The sequence below is a fragment of the Gigantopelta aegis genome, chromosome 4 (assembly GCF_016097555.1).
Source record: "Gigantopelta aegis isolate Gae_Host chromosome 4, Gae_host_genome, whole genome shotgun sequence".
In the NCBI taxonomy this organism is placed as follows: Eukaryota; Metazoa; Mollusca; class Gastropoda; order Neomphalida; family Peltospiridae; genus Gigantopelta; species Gigantopelta aegis.
Genome location: NC_054702.1, coordinates 64,392,633 through 64,413,954, shown reverse-complemented (window position 1 = coordinate 64,413,954; position 21,322 = coordinate 64,392,633). Strand labels below are relative to the sequence as shown.

General features: G+C 38.7%; 1 protein-coding gene across 1 annotated transcript in view; it reads left to right on the top strand.

Moving 5' to 3' along the window:
• Nucleotides 1–21,322, top strand: part of LOC121370928 (ADP-ribosylation factor 6-like) — a 36,974-nt gene that overhangs the window by 8,924 nt on the left and 6,728 nt on the right. The window contains exon 2 of the mRNA XM_041496468.1: nucleotides 12,950–13,270. Within this exon, the coding sequence (XP_041352402.1) occupies nucleotides 12,950–13,270 (321 nt within the window). The remainder of the gene's footprint in view (nucleotides 1–12,949; nucleotides 13,271–21,322) is intronic.

Below are 21,322 nucleotides of genomic sequence, written 5' to 3'. Positions count from 1 at the left end.
AACAGAAATGCTTGTATAATAGTTATGAATCTACACAACTTGCTAAGGATACCAATGTTTTTTACAATTAAAAAGCTGCTTCCTACAATAAAATCTGTAAAGCAGCCACCACAGGGAGCCGAAAAAGATGATATTTTAAAACAGGTGGTTGCTTAATACAGGTGGCCGGTTGAGCAGGTTTGCTAGTTTTGACAACTTGGCGTTTTTGACGTTACCGTAAAAGGTACGAACATTGTGCGTAAAAAGTTAAAGTTTGTTTTGTTTAACGACACCACTAGAGCACATTGATTTATTAATCCTCGGCTATTGGATGTCAAACATTTGGTAATTTTGACATATTGTCTTAGAGAGGAAACCCGCTACATTTGCCCAAGGATCTTTTATATGCACCAGCCCACAGACAGTATAGCAGATACCACGGTCTTTGATATACCAGTCGTGGTGCACCGGCTGGAACGAGAAATAGCCCAATGGGCCCATCAACGGGGATCGATCCCAAACCGACCGTGCATTAAGCGAACGCTTCACAATTGGGCTACGTTCCCCATCCCCACCCCCACCCCCACCCTGTACGTGCTGTAATCGCACCGTGGTGCAGAGATGTAACATTCTCTTTGAGAATGGTTAATACAGCACAGCTCCCCATTTGGGGCACCTTGTTTTCCGTGAGGTGTGACCCGTGAAAATGGATGATGGGATCCTGGTTGTTGAGTTGAGACGTATCTACTTGTATGACTTCTGACAATACACCACTTTGGCCTGGAGTTCAAACAGACGGGCGGTCAGGAAGGCCCGACCTGATCAATCGGCTGGCCATACCAAGCTCGAGAGCAAAGGACATTTGTCAAGAACGGACACTGTGATATACTGCTTGTATCTGTTGCCTTTGGGGTGGTGGCTAGGGTCAATCGGGTGATTTGTTGTTTTATATTATTGCCCGAGTATATCAACTATGTATCCCTGGCATAAGTGCCTGCTGGTTATCCGAAGCATCATGTCCCCCTTGTTCGACTCTGTTGTGGGTGGGGACATGGTTGATGAACTGTCAGAACCACAGTATGGTTAAACCAATCCTTCTAAAATCAATTAAGGCTAGGTATTTAAATATTTCGCATATTCTAGAGTGTGCTAGATAGAAACTGGAAAAGAAAGTTCAGCAGGTAAAGGTTGAAAAAACACATATCTTTTCCTGATGCAAGGAAACTGGTGGAGAACACATCACCAGTCATATATGCCGCTGCTGTTAAGGTCTCCACCAGAAGTGTTTCGGTAAATACTGATATAACATGGCCTTTTGATGAGAGCAAGTACAAAAACATTTCGGATATTGAAAAAGCTGAACGACAGCAAAAGCATCTGTACGGCAAAATGAAGCTATTCAGAAGAAGAAAAAACAAATGACCCAAGTGTCTTTGGATACCCAGTATCCACCACCTAAGGCGAGCACTAGAGTGCCAGGTCATACAGTCTCTCCATCAAGAAAAGATTCCACATCTAAACAGGGCCCCTTGTCGGGACGGCTCAAGAAGATAGAGCAAAGATCTGTCCCGGTTAGCAATCCTTTTGATCCTTTGGAGATGGATGTGAGTGATGGCATGGATGATGCCTCTCAGGATCATTCAAAGCCACAAAAACCACCATGGCCAAAACTAAAGGAAAAGATAAAGATAGATCCCATACTTCCCCCACATGATGGAAAATAAAGTTATTCAGTGGAACTGTCGTGGGCTTAGGCCCAATTTTGATTAATTAAGTCTTCTAATTCATAGGTATAATCCTCTGGCAGTGTGTCTTAAGGAAACCCTCCTGAAGGATACTGACAGTATTAATATCAAAGGATTTAATATGTGCCATAAATGTCAAGAAACTGAAAATAGAGCGTCCGGGGACGTTTCCATTCTTGTAAATGAAAACATTTCCCAGAGTAGTTATTAAAGACAGATTTACAAGCTGTGGCTGTAAAGGTCACAGCTCATAAAACTATTACTTTATGTTCAGTTTATTTACCCCCTCTTAATAATTTTAACCCTGGGGACTTTCACGGTCTTCTTGATCAAATTTCTACTCCCTTTGTTATCATGGGATATTTTAATGCTCACTACACTTTGTGGGGATTCGATGACATAAATAATAGAGTTAAACAATTAGAAAATTTAATTTTTAAAAATGAAAATATTATTTAATGTAAACGTCATACATACTTTCATCCTGCACATCCAATTATTTAACACTTTGTAGCCCATCACTTTGTCTTGATTTCTCCTGGAAAGTATGTCCAGACCCTTGTGGCAGTGACTACTTTCCGATTATTTTGGAGAATGATGGACCGTCATCACTTGAAAGAGCTCAGAGATGAAGGTTGATGGAGGCAAATTGGGATGAATTTCGGCATCTATGCAGCACAAGACTGCAACAAACTGCCATGACTGGTACCGATGATCCCATGTTTTTGTTCACATCCATCTTGAAAGATATTGCAGAGGAAACTATTCCTAAGACTTCGGCAGTACCGAAGCGTTTCAATAAACCATGGTTTAATAAAACTTGCAAAGATGCAATCAAAGAGCGAAACAGGACCATCCAGAGGTTTAAACGCGAACTTACCGGGGATAACCTGAATACTTATCGCATTGCTCGGGCAAAGGCTCGAAAAGGTATTAGACAAAGTAAGAAATCATCTTGGAGAAATCATGTCTCCAAGTTGAGTTCTCAAACATCGATGAAATCTATCTGGAATAGGATACGTAAAATCAAGGGAAAAGAATCCAATAATACAGTTCGTCATTTGTCTGTCAATGACACGGATGTGAGGTCTCATCGTGACATTGCCAATGTATTGGCAGATAATTTCTCTCATAACTCGTCTTCTTTCAGTACAAATGCTTTTACATCTGTCAGACATAAAGCTGAAAGGCAACTTTAACTTTTCATCTGAAAACGCTGAAGTATACAACAGACACTTCTTTTTGGGGGAGTTGCAGGACGCTCTATGTGGAGACCATGATACTTCAGTATGTCCAGATGAAATACACTATCAACTCTTAAAACACTTACCTGAATCATCCTTAATTAAATATATTTAACAAAATCTGGATTTCTGGTGACTTTCTTCTGACTGGAGAAAAGTTATTGTCATTCCTATTTCCAAGCCTGGTAAGGATCCAAAGCTTATGATACCACGTGGAAGTATGGGATTTTGAAGGACCTTCATGGCATGGACCTAAGAGGCCGTATGCCTGACTATCTCAAATTTCTTTTAAAATAGGTATTTAAAGTACGTGTGAGATCTACGTTATCTGATTCTCACTCACAAGAGATGAGTGTGCCTCAAGGTAGCATCCTGTCGGTAATTTTATTTTCTGTGACAATTGACAGTGTCATCCAGTATCTAAAACCTGGTGTTGATAGCTCGTTATGTCGACGATTTTCAGATCTGCTACAGGTCGTCCAGTATGAGTATCATTGAACGTCAGTCGCAGCTTTGTTTTAATAAACTTCAACAATGGGTAACTGATTGTGGATTTCGATTCTCAGAGTCAAAAACGGTCTGTGTGTATATCTGCCTTAAAAGAGGTCATCATTTAGATTCTCAGCTGTTTCTGGACGAAAATCTGAATACAGTTGTGGAGGAGACCAAATGTATGGGATTATTTTTGACAGGAGGCTATCTTTTGTTCCTCATTTACAGTATGTTAAAAAGAAGGGCTTGAAAGCCCTCAATATCTTAAAAGTTATTGGCAAGACAGAATGGGGAGCAGATCGAAATGTTATGCTCCGACTTTATAGATCTTTAGTTGGGTCTAAACTTGATTATGTATGCATTGTGTATGGGTCACACGTAATACTTACTTGTAAGTGCTATATCCTATACACAACCAGGGACTTCGGCTTTGTCTTGGTGCTTTCAAAACATATCCTTCTACGCCGATGCACACGAACCTAGTTTGGGTGCTAGACGTGCAAAGCTTTCTCTGCAGTATACTACAAAGATTAAATCAATGCCAAAACATCCTGCGGTGTTTGATAATATATATTATGAAGTTATTTAGTCAATACCACCTATACACATAACAAGCCACATCATCTATGTAGTTCAAAGCACTCTTTGGTATTAGACGATATAATAATGATGGTATAAACCTATTTGTTTTAGTTCCATGACTAACCTTTTAACCAATTTCTTTATTCAATATATTTGTGGTGTTAATATATAGATTTTAATATTTAACAGAATAGTTGTTCCCTTCCCTTAATCCTCAATACAAATAAACACACACACACACACACACACACACACGTGCACCTAACAAAAAACAAGAAGAAAAAAAATACCTCCTCCAAAATCATCTTTATTACCTATACCGATGCTTATTACCGATATGACACTTCTTTGGTGGCGAACTGACACTTGAGGCGAACTGGGGGCGAACTGGTATAGGAGCAAAATTTCAGGCATTCGTTTTCCGGAAAACTTTCCGAGTCGTTCAAAAGTTGTTTCTGATTGGTCCATAATTTCTGGCGTTTCACCCGTGTTCGTTGGTTGGAAAGGGAAGTCTCGACTGAAACTAAAATTTGTTGTTGACATTCCTACATAGGACGTTTGGTGATTTTTATTGATTCAGTCAAAGCGAAACTTATTAAAGAATGGATTAGTACGTTTGTTTTGAGTAGAATTTGCAACAACAGGTGGGAAAATCGAGCGCAACCATACGGCCCGCTGGGTCTCCCAGATTTATCATAGACAACGTTCTGTCTCTGTAAAAGCCATTGAACATAAAATATAAAATATAAAGTACACAAATCATTAAAAAAATTAATATAAAAATTGAAATAATGCTTTACAGAGAAAGAAATATTCGGTCTATATAGACTGTGAAGTATTTCCATGTCAGCCCTATAATGGACGACAATCACGTGGCTGTCATTTTGTCTTCATGTTCAGTCAAATATGATTTGTTTAACTAGTTCGTCACGTTTCACAGGTAGGTAATTTTATGACATCAGTATCAGTAAATAGTTATGTGGGAATAATGAAACCCCTTCCACCCCCATCCCCACCTCACCATCCTCCATCCCCGAGCGCAGCTACACCCATTTCCACGATGCAATTTTTGATGTAAAATAATGTTATTTGTACTTTTAGAGTTTCTATGAACATCACTCCAATAAAGCTGTTTATAAAAAAAATAAAAAACGTTCAAACGAATCATTGTGAAATTTTAATGATTTTTTTTATATTTATGTATGGGGTATTTCAAGCTCTTACTGTAGAACATTTTTATCTGTAACTATATTTTTATATCTCATATTGATTTACTCGCATTACTATCTGTGCAAAAATTAAAAATGTGTAATGACTTTTTAGATACCTGTATTCAACTGTAGAGTAAATGGTCATTAAAGATTTAAATAGGTCACCCTTTTCTTTAGTTCCAGTATATTTAAAACTCCGTTTTAATGTCGAAAATATTTACTTCTGTCTCTGCTGGATTTGATTTTAAGCAATATAACTTTTTTTCATTATAGAAAAGGTTAAATTTCATAAAGTTAATTGATATAAAGCATGGTTGATTTGACTAGACACGGAAAAAAGAAACGTCATAGTGAGTTATACACATATTCACTTTATGGCCCGTGAATCAAAATATTTCAGGTGATCTATTTTTATAATATATGAAAATTTCAAGAATATATAAAGACTTTTAAAATTTGATCGAATAGTAAGATTTCCCCTTAATCGGTCATAATAATTGGCCAATACAAACCATGGTTGCAGGATTTTAAAAACAAAGTCACAATTTGCTAGTATAGGAGATGACCGAAAATAGGTTAGCTCCCCTTGTTGCATGGAACTCTTCTTTGCACTATTCAAAACAATAAACACATACACATAAGCCTAGCCCTGCCCTAATAGTCTAGCACTAAACGTAATCAAATAAATATTAGATTTATTTTTTAATTTTCTAATTCAAAACTTGTTCATAAATGGCTGGTTTCGCGGTTAAATAATATTGTACTTGCATAAATCCCTCATTTGTGTTGAAAATGGGCAGAATTTTGAAAATAGCAATTAGTAAAAAGGTTAATAGAATAAAAAAAAATTCAAATAATAAAAAATTACAAGCCAAAAATAAAAAGAATTGACTGCTCGGCCGAATATTTATATAATTTGGAGCATTTTAGGACAGTCCAAAAATAAATAAGAGATAGAAGAGAGGATCGGACTGTTTAATAATATTTTTTAAAAAGAAGTAATTTCGACATAAATTTTTGAATGAAGGTCTAAATGTTTTAAATCCGATCTATATGTTCACGTGAGTGGCCTCGTTAAGGCCATTACGGTGTGGAGGTTGGCGTACGGCGAACTGATGAGCGGAGAACTGGCAAAGGTGGGGATGAAGTGCTTCCATCTCTGGTCGGCGAGGATGGTTATGACACTCCGGTAGTTGTTGCCGAAAAGGACCTTGACGATCATGTGGATGGTGTGGCTATCCATCTCTCTAACTAGGACCGCTTGTCGGTAAACTCCTTCTTGGCGCTGAGTTAGTACCAACCCTGTCTTGTCGGCTGTAGACTTGATGGTGTGTAGCTCGTAAGCGCTTCCATCAGGCAGTTGTTTCAGCTCTGGTTCCACTAGTCCGCCCATCAGTGATGCCGGATCCGAGGTGTCCCCCTGCACGAACATCAGGAATCCGGACCTGATTTTCCCGATCTGAACTTTCCAGACGGCTTCCGCCTGACAATAGTCCACGGAAGTAGAATTCGGCACTACGCTTGCGCAGTAATGAGCCAAATAGTTCGCTATTTTCGGTAATCTCCTATACGTTTATGACTTTGCTTTAATCGGTCATCATAATCGGCCAATAGAAACTGTGGTTGCAGGATAAATATATGTAAGGACCACACAGATACTGTGAGAGATGGCCCGCTGACGTGAATCAATCCTAGACTACCCGCGCGTCAAGCGAATGGTATACCACTGGGCTACGTCCCGCCCCAATGACAACGATAATGAATAGACCCCATAAATATATATTCCACGTGTACCAGTGTTTTTCTCAGACGTTTTAGTTGTCAATGATAATTAGCTTAACATATACTTAAACGATGACATGAAGGATTCCAATAATTAACCAATTCTCAACCACTATCAGTTGTCGCAATCATTATGTTAGACAGCTGATACATGTCGCCGAGTAAACAAGCATGCATTCCCCTTGTTTAACTTCCTCATATAAATAATTTGTCAGTTTGTGCATAATCACCGGCTATGGTAGTGTAGTGGGTTCAAGCGTGCTGTCTTGGACACACACCTCAGTTATCTGGGCTGTCTGTCTAGGGCAGTGGGTTAGTGGTTTTTGTTAGTAGTTAGTTATCGAGAAGTCAGTGTGGTCACCTTGCACCTACCCATTGAGTCGGTGAACTCTCTCTGGGTGGAAGCCGGTACCGGGCTGCGAACCCTCTACCTATCAGCCTGTAGTCCGATGGCTTAACCACTGCGCCACCGAGGCCTGTTTAATGTGGATCTTTGGCAAAGTGCATACAAATAGACCACTGTGACGCAACATGCTCTTATCTTTTCGCCTGTGGAGATGTTAATTGTTTTAGAGGGCCATGTGCAGCTTGGTTACGTAATACCCCCGCGCGACGGTGGTAGAGCTGCGTTTCCAATATGCACTTAGACCAGGTGTGGACGCCATGTGGCCAGTAGTTACATAATACCTCAGATAGTGCTGTTTACTACCGGGTATTTCTGGCAAACTGGTGACAGTAAGTCTGGCCGTCTAAGGAAATATACCGTCTCTGGGAGTTGTGGAACTATCACATGATAGGTGAGGTACCGCGTTGTGCCCCCAGGCGATATTCGCTGTCTCTGAGATTTTTTAATAAATAGATAGGATTTTAGAGATATCGGGGAGAATCATTGGAAGGCTCCCGGGGAACGTAGTCCGACTGGACTTGGTAAATGTATATTTCTGCTCTGTTGTATAACCGTGATGTGATTGATGTGACTTTAAATATTTTAATACTGTATTATACCAATATTCTTTAAACAGTGTCTTCGGTAATCTGACGAAGTAAATTGTAGACTTCACTGTTCTAATATTTTTATACGAGTATTTGGTAAGATAAAGCTTAGCCGGTCATCCTAGAGGACCTAGGTAAACTGTAGGTTATTGTCTTTATTGTGATATGTACCACTATTAATTCTGTATTACAAGGTTACTGAATGAGTAGTTAAGGGTTAATTAAAAATTAACCAGTTAGGAATAGAGTTGTAATTCCTTTATTAATTAAGTTCCCCTGGCAGCATTTCTCAGTTATCACACGGGTGTGGGTTGTATTACCATGAAGTGATTAGAATATTGTGTAAACTAGACACCTAGTAATTAACTAATTAAGTGATTAGCGCTGGGTTGTTATTATATTGTTGTTGTTAATTAACTACAGCGGCAAGTACATTTGTCAGCGTAGTGTTAATACAAATTCCAAAGTGTATTGTGTTTTGTTGTGTTTTCTAGTGAACTAAACGTACTATATATATATATATATATTTATATAAGATCTTATCTCTGATATACCTAGAGCCGAGCCACTCGGGTATTAGACTGCCCGATACAGAGAGATCAAATAGATATACAGTTAGGAGAGATATTTGGATAATCGTGTTTTATTCAGTTACGGGTATTATAGGATCCCCATGACAGGAGTAAAAAATTGGGGTGCTCGTCCAGGATCTGAAACGGGACATGCATATTTAAAAAGTATTGTTTGTAAATGGGGGCTTTATAAATTATTTTTACAAATTAACTAGAAGTAGCAACGTTGTTCACTAAAAAAAATAATAATAATAATAATAAGTGCGTCATACCTAAACATGGATAAGAATTTGCTGGATAGGCCTACGCTCAGTGTAGTGGAGATTAAGTGAGCGCGTAAGAGAGAGAGAGAGAGAGAGAGAGAGAGAGAGAGAGAGAGAGAGAGGGGGAGAGGGGGAGAGAGGGAGAGGAGATAGAGAAAAAGAAGATTGAGATAGAGATAGAGAAGAGAGATATAGGATAGAGAATTCCAGTTAGCAAAATTAAAAGTGGAAGGAGGCTTATAGATCAGTGCCTGTATTTGACGACCAGGAGGTAGATATGTTCTTCCAACTTTTTGACCGGGCCGCTAAGCAGCTAAATTGGCCGCAGTCTAAGTGGACATCGTTAGCCGTGTCTAAGTTTAAGGGGAAGGCTAGCGTAGCTTATAATTCAATGAGTGATTAGCGAGCAAGTCAGTACGACCTAGTTAAGTCTGCAGTGTTGAGGGCTTATGAGTTACGACCTGAGGATTATCGTTTACGGTATAGCGAGTTGAGAAAAACGCAGGGTCAGTCTTATAGTGAGTTTGTGGCTAAGAAAGCAGGTAAATGGGTGATTTCTCATCAGGTAGGGTCATATACCGAGTTACGGGAATTGTTGATCTTACAGGACATTAAAAATGGATTACCAGTTAGCTTATGTATTCATTTAGAGGATCGTGATATCAAAAAAATAGAGGAGGCAGCCACAGTGGCAGATGATTACGTGTTACTACACAAAGCTCAGGCAGTACAGGGTAGCTCTATACAACAAGGTGATAAAAAAAAAATTCAGCCAGGTTTTTCCCGGGAAAGTAACTATCGGGGAGAGTCATCTAGTTGGTCAGCTAGTCAGGCAAGGAATGCACCTGGTGGGCAAAGTAAGGATAAACCTGTATTATCAGCCAATGCACGAACTTTTCGTCCACATTGCAGTTACTGTAAAAAGGATAACCATCTTGTCGGGGACTGTTTTAAAAGGAAACGCGATAATGCGCAAGTGGTCGGTTTAGTGAGGTCAGCTCCGTTAGCGAGAGAGTTATTGGTTAGTCCCATGGCAGGGAAAGTAAACCCGTATGTGTCCACTGGTATGGTTTGTGATGTGAAACAAGAGTTGAGTCCGAAGGCAATATCAATCTATCGAGATACAGGGTGTACCCAATCTCTTATAACGTCAGATTGTTTAGCTGGTATTGAAAATTCAGATACAGGACGTAGTTTGGCCTTAACCTCGGTTACTGGAGAAAATATGGTTGTCCGGTTACATAACGTTTTCTTGTGTTCGAAGTTTGTGACGGGACCAGTCGTTATGGGTGTTGTGAAGGACTTGCCTTTTGAAAACATGGGAGTTTTGTTGGGTAACGATTTGACTAGTCAGTGTTGCCAGCCGCAAGGTGACAAATTGTTAATTGAAGACAGCCCTTTACCCATAGAAGAGTGTGAGGTTGATGAGATTAGTTATCCTGCGTGTGTAATGATTAGGGCTATGGCCGGAAGGGTTGCACGAGACCCAGAGGAAAATTGTGATTTCTCTGATACGTGTGTGAGCCATGAAATTGGAGTGGATGAGGTTATCAGTAAAATGGTAGATAAGTCAACTGAGGAACTAAATGTGGTGGAACCTGTTGACCTCCCGTAGAGGGGAAATGAACCAGTTGTGTTTGATAGAGGGGACTTACCTTGTAATAGACAAGAGTTAATCCTAGAGCAGGGGGCTGATCCAAATTTGTTGGCAGCGCGCACTACATCGTTAACAGAGGGTGAGATGGAGGATCAGATGTCAGGTTATGATATGGACAAGGGAGTATTAATGAATAAGAGAGTTAGAGATAGGAGGTTGCCGGCGACCGAACTAGCTAGTAAGCATCTGAGCTATGCTCAGAGCAAAATAAAATCAGTGTTTGATAGGAAGGCTAGGAGTCGGGAATTTAAACCAGGGGATAAAGTGCTGCTGTACCTTCCCATTAAATGGGGTTCATTACAGAACCGGTATTTCGGTCCCTATGTTGTGCACAAACGGGTTAATGAGACAGGGTATGTGATAAACACTCCTGATAGGGTTAGGAAAAGTAGGTATTGTCACATCAATTTGCTAAAAGGTTATTTTCACAGACTGCCGATAGTTCCAGTGTTACCTGTCCAGATTGAGAGTCACTCAATTTCCTGTGATGACGTCAAGACTGCAGAGATCAAATTAACCAACAGCCAGAATCTAGCAGACTTGCACCTTGACAGCCCCCAGCGAGCAGAGCTGACTACGTTGATACAAGACAGTGTTTCCATTTGTCAGGACCTTCCAACGGTTACCAATACCTTAATCCAGGATGTGCACTTGGAACCCAACGCTACACCGAGTTGACAGCATGCCTATCGGATAAAACCTGAAAAACGTGCGGCACTAAAGAAGGAATCGAAGTTCCAGTGGTCAGACGAATGCGAGAAGTCATTCAACCGTCTTAAGCAGATGCTCTCCTCGTCTCCCGTGATGGCAGCACCAGACTACCGAATGCCTTTCAAGCTGGCTGTGGATGCCAGTGACGTGGGAGCTGGAGCTGTGCTGTTCCAAGAAGACGAAAATGGACTGGACCATCCTGTAAGTTTCTTCTTGAAAAAGTTTGACAAACACCAGGTGAACTATTCCACTATAGAGAAGGAAGCTTTGGCCATGGTACAAGCTCTGAAGCATTTTCAGATCTACGTGAAATCGGCATTGCATCAAGTGGTTGTCTTTACTGCCTGTGGCGATGTTAATTGTTTTAGAGGCGATGTGCAGCTTGGTTACGTAATACCCCCGCGCGACGGTGGTAGAGCTGCGTTTCCAATATGCACTTAGATCAGGTGTGGAGGCCATGTGGCCAGTAGTTACGTAATACCTCAGATAGTGCGGTTTACGACCGGGTATTTCTGGCGAACTGGCGACTGTAAGTCTGGCCATCTAAGGAAATATACTGTCTCTGGGAGTTGTGGAACTATCACCTAATAGGTGAGGTACCGCGTTGTGCCCCCAGGCGATATTCGCTGTCTCTGAGATTTTTTAATAAATAGATAGGATTTTAGAGATATCGGGGAGAATCATTGGAAGGCTCCCGGGGAACGCAGTCCGACTGGACTTGGTAAATATATATTTCTGCTCTGTTGTATAACTGTGATGTGATTGATGTGACTTTAAATATTTTAATACTGTATTATACCAATATTCTTTAAACAGTGTCTTCAGTAATCTGACGAAGTAAATTGTAGACTTCACTGTTCTAATATTTTTATACGAGTATTTGGTAAGATAAAGCTTAGTCGGTCATCCTAGAGGACCTAGGTAAACTGTAGGTTATTGTCTTTATTGTGATATCTACCAGTATTAATTCTGTATTACACGGTTACTGAATGAGTAGTTACGGTTAATTAAAAATTAACCAGTTAGGAATAGTTGTAATTCCTTTATTAATTAAGTTCCCCTGGCAGCGTTTCTCAATTATCACACGGGTGTGGGTTGTATTACCGTGAAGTGATTAGAATATTGTGTAAACTATACACCTAGTAATTAACTAATTAAGTGATTAGCGCTGGGTTGTTATTATATTGTTGTTGTTAATTAACTACTGCGGCAAGTACCTTTGTCAGCATAGTGTTAATACAAATTCCAAAGTGTATTGTGTTTTGTTGTGTTTTCTAGTGAACTAAACGTGCTATATATATATATATATGTATATAAGATCTTATCTCTGATATACCTAGAGCCGAGCCACTCGGGTATTAGACTGCCCGATACAGAGAGATCAAATAGATATACAGTTAGGAGAGATATTTGGATAATCGTGTTTTATTCAGTTACGGGTATTATAGGATCCCCGTGACAACCACAATAATTATACTATGCATTAAATATGGCTGTAGCGGATCCAGGATTTTGTGAAGTTGGGTTTCACCAATGTCACCAAGGTGGGTTTTACCAATAACCAATGTTATATATCACTACTGTTTTCACTCCGTAAATATTTCATCATGCACCTCGAACGTTGGTCAAGACGGAACGTTTTTTCTTTTGTACAATGGTCTTCGGACCCCTGTGACTCTTTTCTGCATTCGCCAATGTTTTCGCAACTGTACTTTCAGGAAAAAATTTCTTGCTCCAAGCACTGACTGTGGGAGCTGACAACGCTGTAAACGAAACACACACACCGGGTTTCGAGACCGCTAACTTGAATTCCCGTAGGACTAAGATATTGTACATTATCTACAACCTTTCTGGAGAACCGGCCTATCGTAAACTGTACAAATACTTCTATCCGGGAACTGAAGGGATAATCTTCATGGTGAACTGTGCTGACCCGAATAACATACGAGAGGCCAGTGTTGACCTGGATATGATACTGGACGCTAGAGAATTGCGAGGACTTCCAATCTTAGTAATAGCAAACAAGGTGGACCATCACGGTAATTATCACAGTAAACTGAAGCACGTGGTCACAAACAATATATATACTTCATAGTTTGTTTCTTTGTTGGCGGGGTGTGTGTGTGTTTTGGGGTGTTTTTGTTTTGGGGTGGGATTTGTTTTTTGTTTTGTTTTGATTGGGTTTTTTTTTTAATTCAATATGGGGGTTTTCACGGGATGGTCAATAAAGTATTTTATTACATACCCATTCAGTCTTACTATAGTAATAAATGTATTTTGTATCGCACATATGTGCTATCTGGACCGGAGCTTTTAAATGGAGAATTAAGCAAATCCATGAAAGGAGTTTTGATCATAGATTTAACAGTGTTGTTATGACGTTAAATTAAAAACCGTTTCTGCAAAACATAAAAGAAGGTATGTAATAAAAAATACAGAACTTCACATACGTTTATTTTGAGAAAGAACATGGTATATATTCTTGCGCAAAATAAACTCGTGCAATACATCGGAAGCGAAACCAACGTATGTGATGTTCTGTATATATGTTGGGCGGTATGGATTCTATATATATATATATATCTGTGTGTGTGTGTGTGCGTGTGTGTGTGTGTATGCGTGTGTGTATGTGTGTGTGTGTGTGAATATATAATTAAATTTTCTTTGCGTCTATACACTTTACGGCAATTTGATTGGTCCAGAGGTGATAACGTTTTTTCGTTAATATCTCGAACTGAAAAAAATTAAGCCACGCCTACTAGCCCCCCCCCCCCCCCCCCCCCCCCCGACTCGCACTACTTTTGTGCAACAAGCAGGATTATTCAGGTAACCATATTTAGATATTTTGAAGAAAACAAAAGCTACAAAAGCAATAAAAAAATTAATACGATAAATTAATGGAAAATGCTATAGCAGAGTAGACATGTAGATCTATACGCATTGATTTAAAACAAAACAAAAAACCCTTCGCTAATCATGAAATGGTAGGTAAAAAAATCATGTAGGAAACTTTACACCTGTAACTTACTTGTAAGCGATGTTCTATAGCTGTTGGCGAAAATTAAACGGTTCTACCGACAGCATAAATGTTCGACACGTTCCCTTCATTCACTTTCATAAAAATATAAACTAAACACGAATAGAACAATTCCTTCCAATTTAACTAAATGATCTGTAAAAATGCACAGCAGCTAGAGGAAATGGCGTGATTCAAATAATAGTGAATGAACGTTTCCATTCTTACGCGACATAAGTATCAATGAAGTTTACACAAACAATACTACAAGCGTATTTAAAGCTAAACAAAATAAATTCAGTTATGTATTGTTAATGTATGCATATAAATTTAATTATAAGATTTGACCGCAACTTTTGCATCTGCCTCTACGCGGAGTCATACAGTGTGCACATCGTTTTTTCGGTTCATACTTGCATGAACCAAAATAAAATTGCGGTCAATTCTTAAATATATCGTTCGTTCAGTAAACATAACGTGAATTCACCAAGAATAGGTTGATGCGTCACCTTGTAAACTTGTCTCTATAAAAACGTCGCTAATACGCAGTGATGTAAATTCAAGTACCCTATCCATACCCTTTTAAATACTCCAGAATACTGTTCGTTAGTTGAAAGTATTCTTATCTTTGCTCACACATCAGATGAATATGAGATGAAATGAATATGTTATCTCTATAGGTTGTTAATACCGGGTCACTTTTAAAAATAAATTAAAAACTTTTTTTTTTTTTTTTTTTCTTTTTTTTTTTTGGAGGGGGGTGACTTAGTAAAAAAAAGGTGACGTGAATTGGGGCATGTGCGTTATTTATGGGACGTGTCCATACATCATTATCATATGAGATATGTATAGGGTCTGTGGTACACTATATAAATGATAACGCAACTAGATTATTATACTGTCTTCAGATTTCTTATTTCATTGAAATTAAAGATAGTGCAGTCGGTTGAGTGTCGCTTGAAGCGCTTGCGTCGCAGGATCGAACCACCTCGTTGGATCCATTCAACTGACTGGATTTTTCTCGTTCCAACCAATGCACCACAACTGGTAAAAGGCCGTGGTATGTGCTTTCCTGTCTCTGTGGGAAAGTGCATATAAAATATCCCATGCTGCTTTAGGAAATATGTAGTGTTTCCTCTGATGACTATGAGTTAGATTTATCGAATATTTGACATCCAATAGCCGATGATTAATTAATCAATCTGCTCTAGTTTTTCCATTAAACAAAACAAACTTTTTTAAGGATAGTGTAATGTACGTACTATATCACACAGGCAAAAAAGCCTGCTAGAACCACTTATGGATTGTAATTAAATACCAGTAAATCCTTATGCAATATGGTTTAGAGAATTGTTTTATTTTTAGAACGTTTATATAGGTAAGCCATTGCTATTGTAAGTATCCTATCCTAGGTACGAAGATTCTTGTTTGAAGTTGGGACACGCCCACCTTCTGTTTGCGAAACTCCATGAGTTAACGTTATTTAAGGATTGTCTGTTAGTTCTTTCACGTTCATCAGGGTATGAAACCTAAAAAACAAAAATCATCCACAAATTGTGTGAATCGGTAAAGCCGTTCTCACATAAGTATGCGGTTCATTTGTTTTGTTCATTTAAGGATTGTCTGTTATTTATTTTACGTTCAATGGGGTATGAACAGGAAAAAAATCATCCGCAAACTGTGTGAATCGGCGAAGCCTTTCTCACATACGTTTGGGGATGATTTGTTTTGTTCATACCTAGATGAACGTAAAAGAAATAACAGACAATACTTTTAATTAAATTTGAATCGTACTTACTAATAATAACATGAAAAGTTCATATTTTATTTTGCATTATTTCTTATGATTAAAACAATAACGTTCAGTAAGACAAATTACCAATATAAAATGACGTCATCAGGTATGACGTTCCCTAACGACGTAATTTTTACATTCATTGAGAAATGAACAAACTCCCGTTGCTACGTCTGGACCAATGGGATGACGTTATATTGTAATGAATGTAACGGAAATTTAATTATACCCAAATGAACGTAAAAAAACAAACAACAGATAGCCCTTATAACTACATTTAAATTTAAAACATACTTACTGATGATACGTTAAATGTTCATATTTTATTTGGATTTATTTTTTGTCCATAAACAAGATCGCTTAATAAAACAAAATAACAATATAAAATGACATCATCAGATATACCCTGACGACGTACGTTTTACGTTCATCGAGAAAAGAACAAACTCCCGTTACTTCGGCTGGATCTGCCCCGGGTTGGGCCCCTGTGGTATATGAGCATGTTAAAACATTACGCATGCACGTACTTCGGCTGAACCAATGGGATTACGTTATATTGTAATAAATGTAACGGAAATTTAATTAATATGTAATATTAAGCAGCTTGCAGGGCCGTACCCTTCGGGGGCAGGGGTGGGGGGTCAACTGAGAATCTCGCTCTCTTTTTTTCTCTTTTTTTTTTTAATCCAGAAAATAGAATACACATTTCCGGGTTTAATTTGTATAGTGTTTCATTTGTTTATAAAAAGTAGTGTCCCCTCCCCCCATTAGGATTTTGATCAGGGTAAGGCCCTCATTGTTGATGCACCATAATGTGGGTACCACGGTGTTACCTTGTCAGTAATCTTTCCTCTCTTACTTCATTGTTTGAAGTCATCCACGTTGTGGGAGGTTTCCCCAAAACATATATTTATAATACTGGAATCTACTAGTGTCTGAACAAGGTGTTTGCGAGCACTGTGATTAGTGAGTAATGCATTAGTTTCCCTTTCAACTGGAGTGACCAGTAGTGTATTAGTTTCCCTTTCAACTGGAGTGATCAGTAATGTATTAGTTTCCCTTTCAACTGGAGTGATCAGTAATGTATTAGTTTCCCTTTCAACTGGAGTGATCAGTAATGTATTAGTTTCCCTTTCAACTGGAGTGACCAGTAATGTATTAGTTTCCCTTTCAACTGGAGTGACCAGTAATATATTAATTTCCCTATCAACTGGAGTGGCCAGTAATGTATTAGTTTCCCTTTCAACTGGTGTGATCAGTAATGTATTAGTTTCCCTTTCACTGTGATTAGTGAGTTTTTTGTGGGAAGACAAAGTTTACCGCCACTGTCATACGCTTTATGGTCGATTCAAGTTTGTGTATGCCAACCGAACTACGTTTAAACCACTGTGTACCCGGTAGAAGATTTTTTATTGTTGTACAAGACAAATACAATGGAGTTTCAGGGGAATAATAATCAACTGGTTGTAAAGACTTGTACAGTTTGTATACTCAAACAGGACAACGTGCGAGATTTATAGGCGTTGCTCACATTTTTGGAGTGACGTGACGGACATCACGTGGATTTATCCCTGTGCGAATTTTGCTTTGGCGCTCGTTAAATTCAAGATACTTCATGCCATTGGTATCTGTTTTTAATTCAATATCTCCCCAGGCCATGTTTCTGTGTTCATGTGAACCCCTCAAACCAAAATGGACCGTATTGTTAAACCACAATGTACTCACAATAGCGTCAGGAGTAGAAGAACCGAGTTGGCCAGCGTCGTACAATTTGTCGAATTCGGAAACCGATATCGTCTGCGATCGGTTTGGTAAGTTTCCTTTCCCCTTTTGTTTAAGCTCCTTTTGTTTTGCCGTATATACTTGTTGGGCTTTGCTAAATTCAATGCTACGGTTGAGTGAATATCCGTAATTGTGTCTTAGTAGGTGTCTGTGTATGGAACTGAAAAAAGAACGTATTGAATTCAGTGCGAATTCATCTCCGTTCTTTTTGCGTATGGTCAAAATTAATTTACATACCAAAATATTGAGCTCTTTGGATGGGATGTCATGTAAATTTCTGCTTTCATTTTGCGTTTGCAGATATTCCTTTGCTATTTGGTAGAGGACATCTCACTGAGCCCAAATCCACTACTTAAGAAAAAATATTTAGTGGGAAAGGCTACTTAAGAAAGACTCTAATTAGTGCTAATTAGGGATTTAATGGTTGTGAAAGTTCCATCCTTGGAACCAAATGTGAAATGCTCACCCTATTCAGACAAGATAATGACTTATAGCATCAATGTAAAAGGTGGAGGTTTTTCTTTAGAACATGGACATTTAGTATGTCAATGGATAGCTTTTTGGTGAGTATTGTACAGATAAGTCAATATTATGGATGAATATGGTATACAGAGTCATAAAACATGTTAATTGTCATGTTTTTTGCTGAGAGATGTGCGCCATCTTGTCACTGTAAAATGGGTTTTTCAGACTGCTAATTGGAGACCATCTATAAAGTGGGTTTTTTTTCAAAATGGGGGATTTTTTGTATCACCCCTGCTCCATGAACACCTTTTGTATATTTGATCATTACTCTCCTTTCCCCCCCCCCCCCCCCCCCCCCACGCGTGTTCAGGTGTAAATTAATCTTCGACGCTGTAAAGTACATCGCACACAATTAGGAGCATGGACTGCATCCATACGACACCAATAAAATAATAATTTTGACGTATGTACCTCTCCCCATGTAATTCCCGACCACCCCACCCACCCCCTTTTCTGTGCAAATGTACTTTATAGGTGGCCCCTTATTGCAAGGCAAAATATATTAAAGATTTTTTTAAAAGAGTTAATAACAAATAGTTTTCGACCATGCAGCCTGTCACAATACAGCAAATACTAGTATGTCATAAAAGTGGTTACACCCCCTGTACCACCAGGATCTGCTTGTGTAACATACTGACATGTCTCTGCATAACAGAAAAGTCTTGAAACATTTCAACACCATTTCTTGCAGCGACATAAATGTAGTTTTTGACATGCATTAATGGCCTACAGTAGGACTGTCCACACTGACTTCTACCTCTCCGTGGGGGCAGGATCTAACTCAGTAAGTACAGCGTTCACCTGAGATGCTTGAATCGAAGGATTGAATCCCTTAGGTGAACCCAAGCTCTGATTGGTTTTTCCTGCCTCAGCCAGTACCCCGCGCTTGCATGGTACCCAAAACGAAAACTTATAGCGGTTTCCTCTTAGATTATATGACCAAATGTTTGACATCCACTAGCCAGTCATTGAACAAAACAAACTTTCTAGCTCTATGTTACTCCAACGCAGAACCAAGAAAACTGTCCATTGTGTGTATTTGAATTTTAGAATGTCCTTCACTGACAGCATCACCTGCTTAAAGCAAAATGTGTCTGTATTTGACAAGAAATGTAATAAAGCCTGGAACAGTCTTCCTTCAAGACAGATGCTGTTGTTCTTTGGATTTATTATAAACTAGAAGTCATTTGAAGAAAAGATTATTCATCTCGAAACGATCTAAGAAACAAGCCATTCTTTCATAAATATACCATACTTGTCATTGCCCATCTTAATAAGTCTGTTCATCATATCATTGAAAGTTTGGACTTCAATGGCTCATCTATTTGCTGCTTTCTTTAAATATATTTTCGATATGTCCCAATCTGATATTTCTCAGAAATGTCTTCTGTGTGTATTTGGTCTATTCATGGTGTCTGAGATATTTCAACTTTTGACCAATCTTCATAGATAACTCCATCTCTGCTACCACCTTTCATAGAATCATTATTCTCCTCATGTTCCTGGTCAGTAGTAACAGCAAAGAATGGTTATCATGTTTGTTTTTTATTGTGAAGCACCCTGCCAAAATTCAGCATATACATCAACATGTTATTCATTAAGTGTCGCCAAATCTTGCAAATGCACTGAAAGTCACCTAGTTTGTGTTGTTTCAAGAAACCAGTAATGATAAAATACTTGTATGCAAAATGAAGTTTGCTTTTCAAATGCTTAAAGAAAGAGCATTATTTTTATTTCCAACTGCAGAACTGAAAAACAAAATTGGAACAGGGTTCATGATTCAGCTCTATGATTGCAGCAGTCTTTGACTGATGAAGTATAAATCATACATGTCTTCTACTGTAGGAGGGTGGGGATGCGTCACATTAGTGACTTTTGGGAAAGGAGTCTGTCGATCCTGAAGAGGCAACTCCAGCCTATATATACTAGGACATCCACTAATTCACTACCATCAAGAATATAGATCTGCTACCACTTTGAATGCTGCCATTTTCATATGAAGGCATCTGAGAAACATAGACATATACATTCAATACGTTTGTCATTGGCATACAAAGGGTGGTCCAGAATAATAATGAATATTTGGTTGGGATTCAGAACGCGAACTTCCGTTTTCACTACACACATTGAGTGATGAATAGGCAGCGTTACAAAAACAGGAATACAACAGAAATGATAGGCACATTCCTCTCGGGGGTGGTACTCCCTGGCTCATGGTTATCGTGGAATGTAGCCACGAAATAATCTCATCTTCGTCAAAACCATACCATTCAAAAACTATTCCTGGTACATTGACTCATATGACCTACGAGGTTCATGCCTGCAATATGTGCATTGGGCATATGTACTAACCAATGTAATATGAATCCTGCGATGTTCGCAACATAATTAAATATGTAAGTCACTTTCCCCAAATATATATGGTGGACATAACCCTTCTCTTCTTCTTCTGCGTTCAAACACTTGGTTAGTATGTACAGTATATGAATTATTTGTTTTATTGAAGCCTGTTATCTTGACGCTGATATGTATGTATATATGTGTTCCTCAAATGCCATCGAACCATGGCTTAGAGTGTAATAAAGTTCTGTTCTGTTCTGTTACGGCTCTTAATTTAGATCAGGATTTGTGTGTTCGTGATGAATTGTGTGGTGTTGATCAGTTCACATTTGGTTCCCCATAGATTGTTTCTAAAGTGCATCGGTATTGACCAAGAGGTGTTTTCCAATAAATAGTGTTTGGTGGCATTAATTCTGATGCTGCCCTTGAAATACAAGTCTAGTATAAACAATATTAGCTATTAAAAGAAAAAACAACATGGAATTGTCATTAAGCAGTAAACTACAAGATGTGTAACGGACTTATATATGTAAATCTGTGTTATTAAGTGTTATATAGTAATAAATACTCGTATGTTCAATTCTGACACCTACACTGGCTTCCATGGCAGCCAAAATGACCAAATGGCTGCCA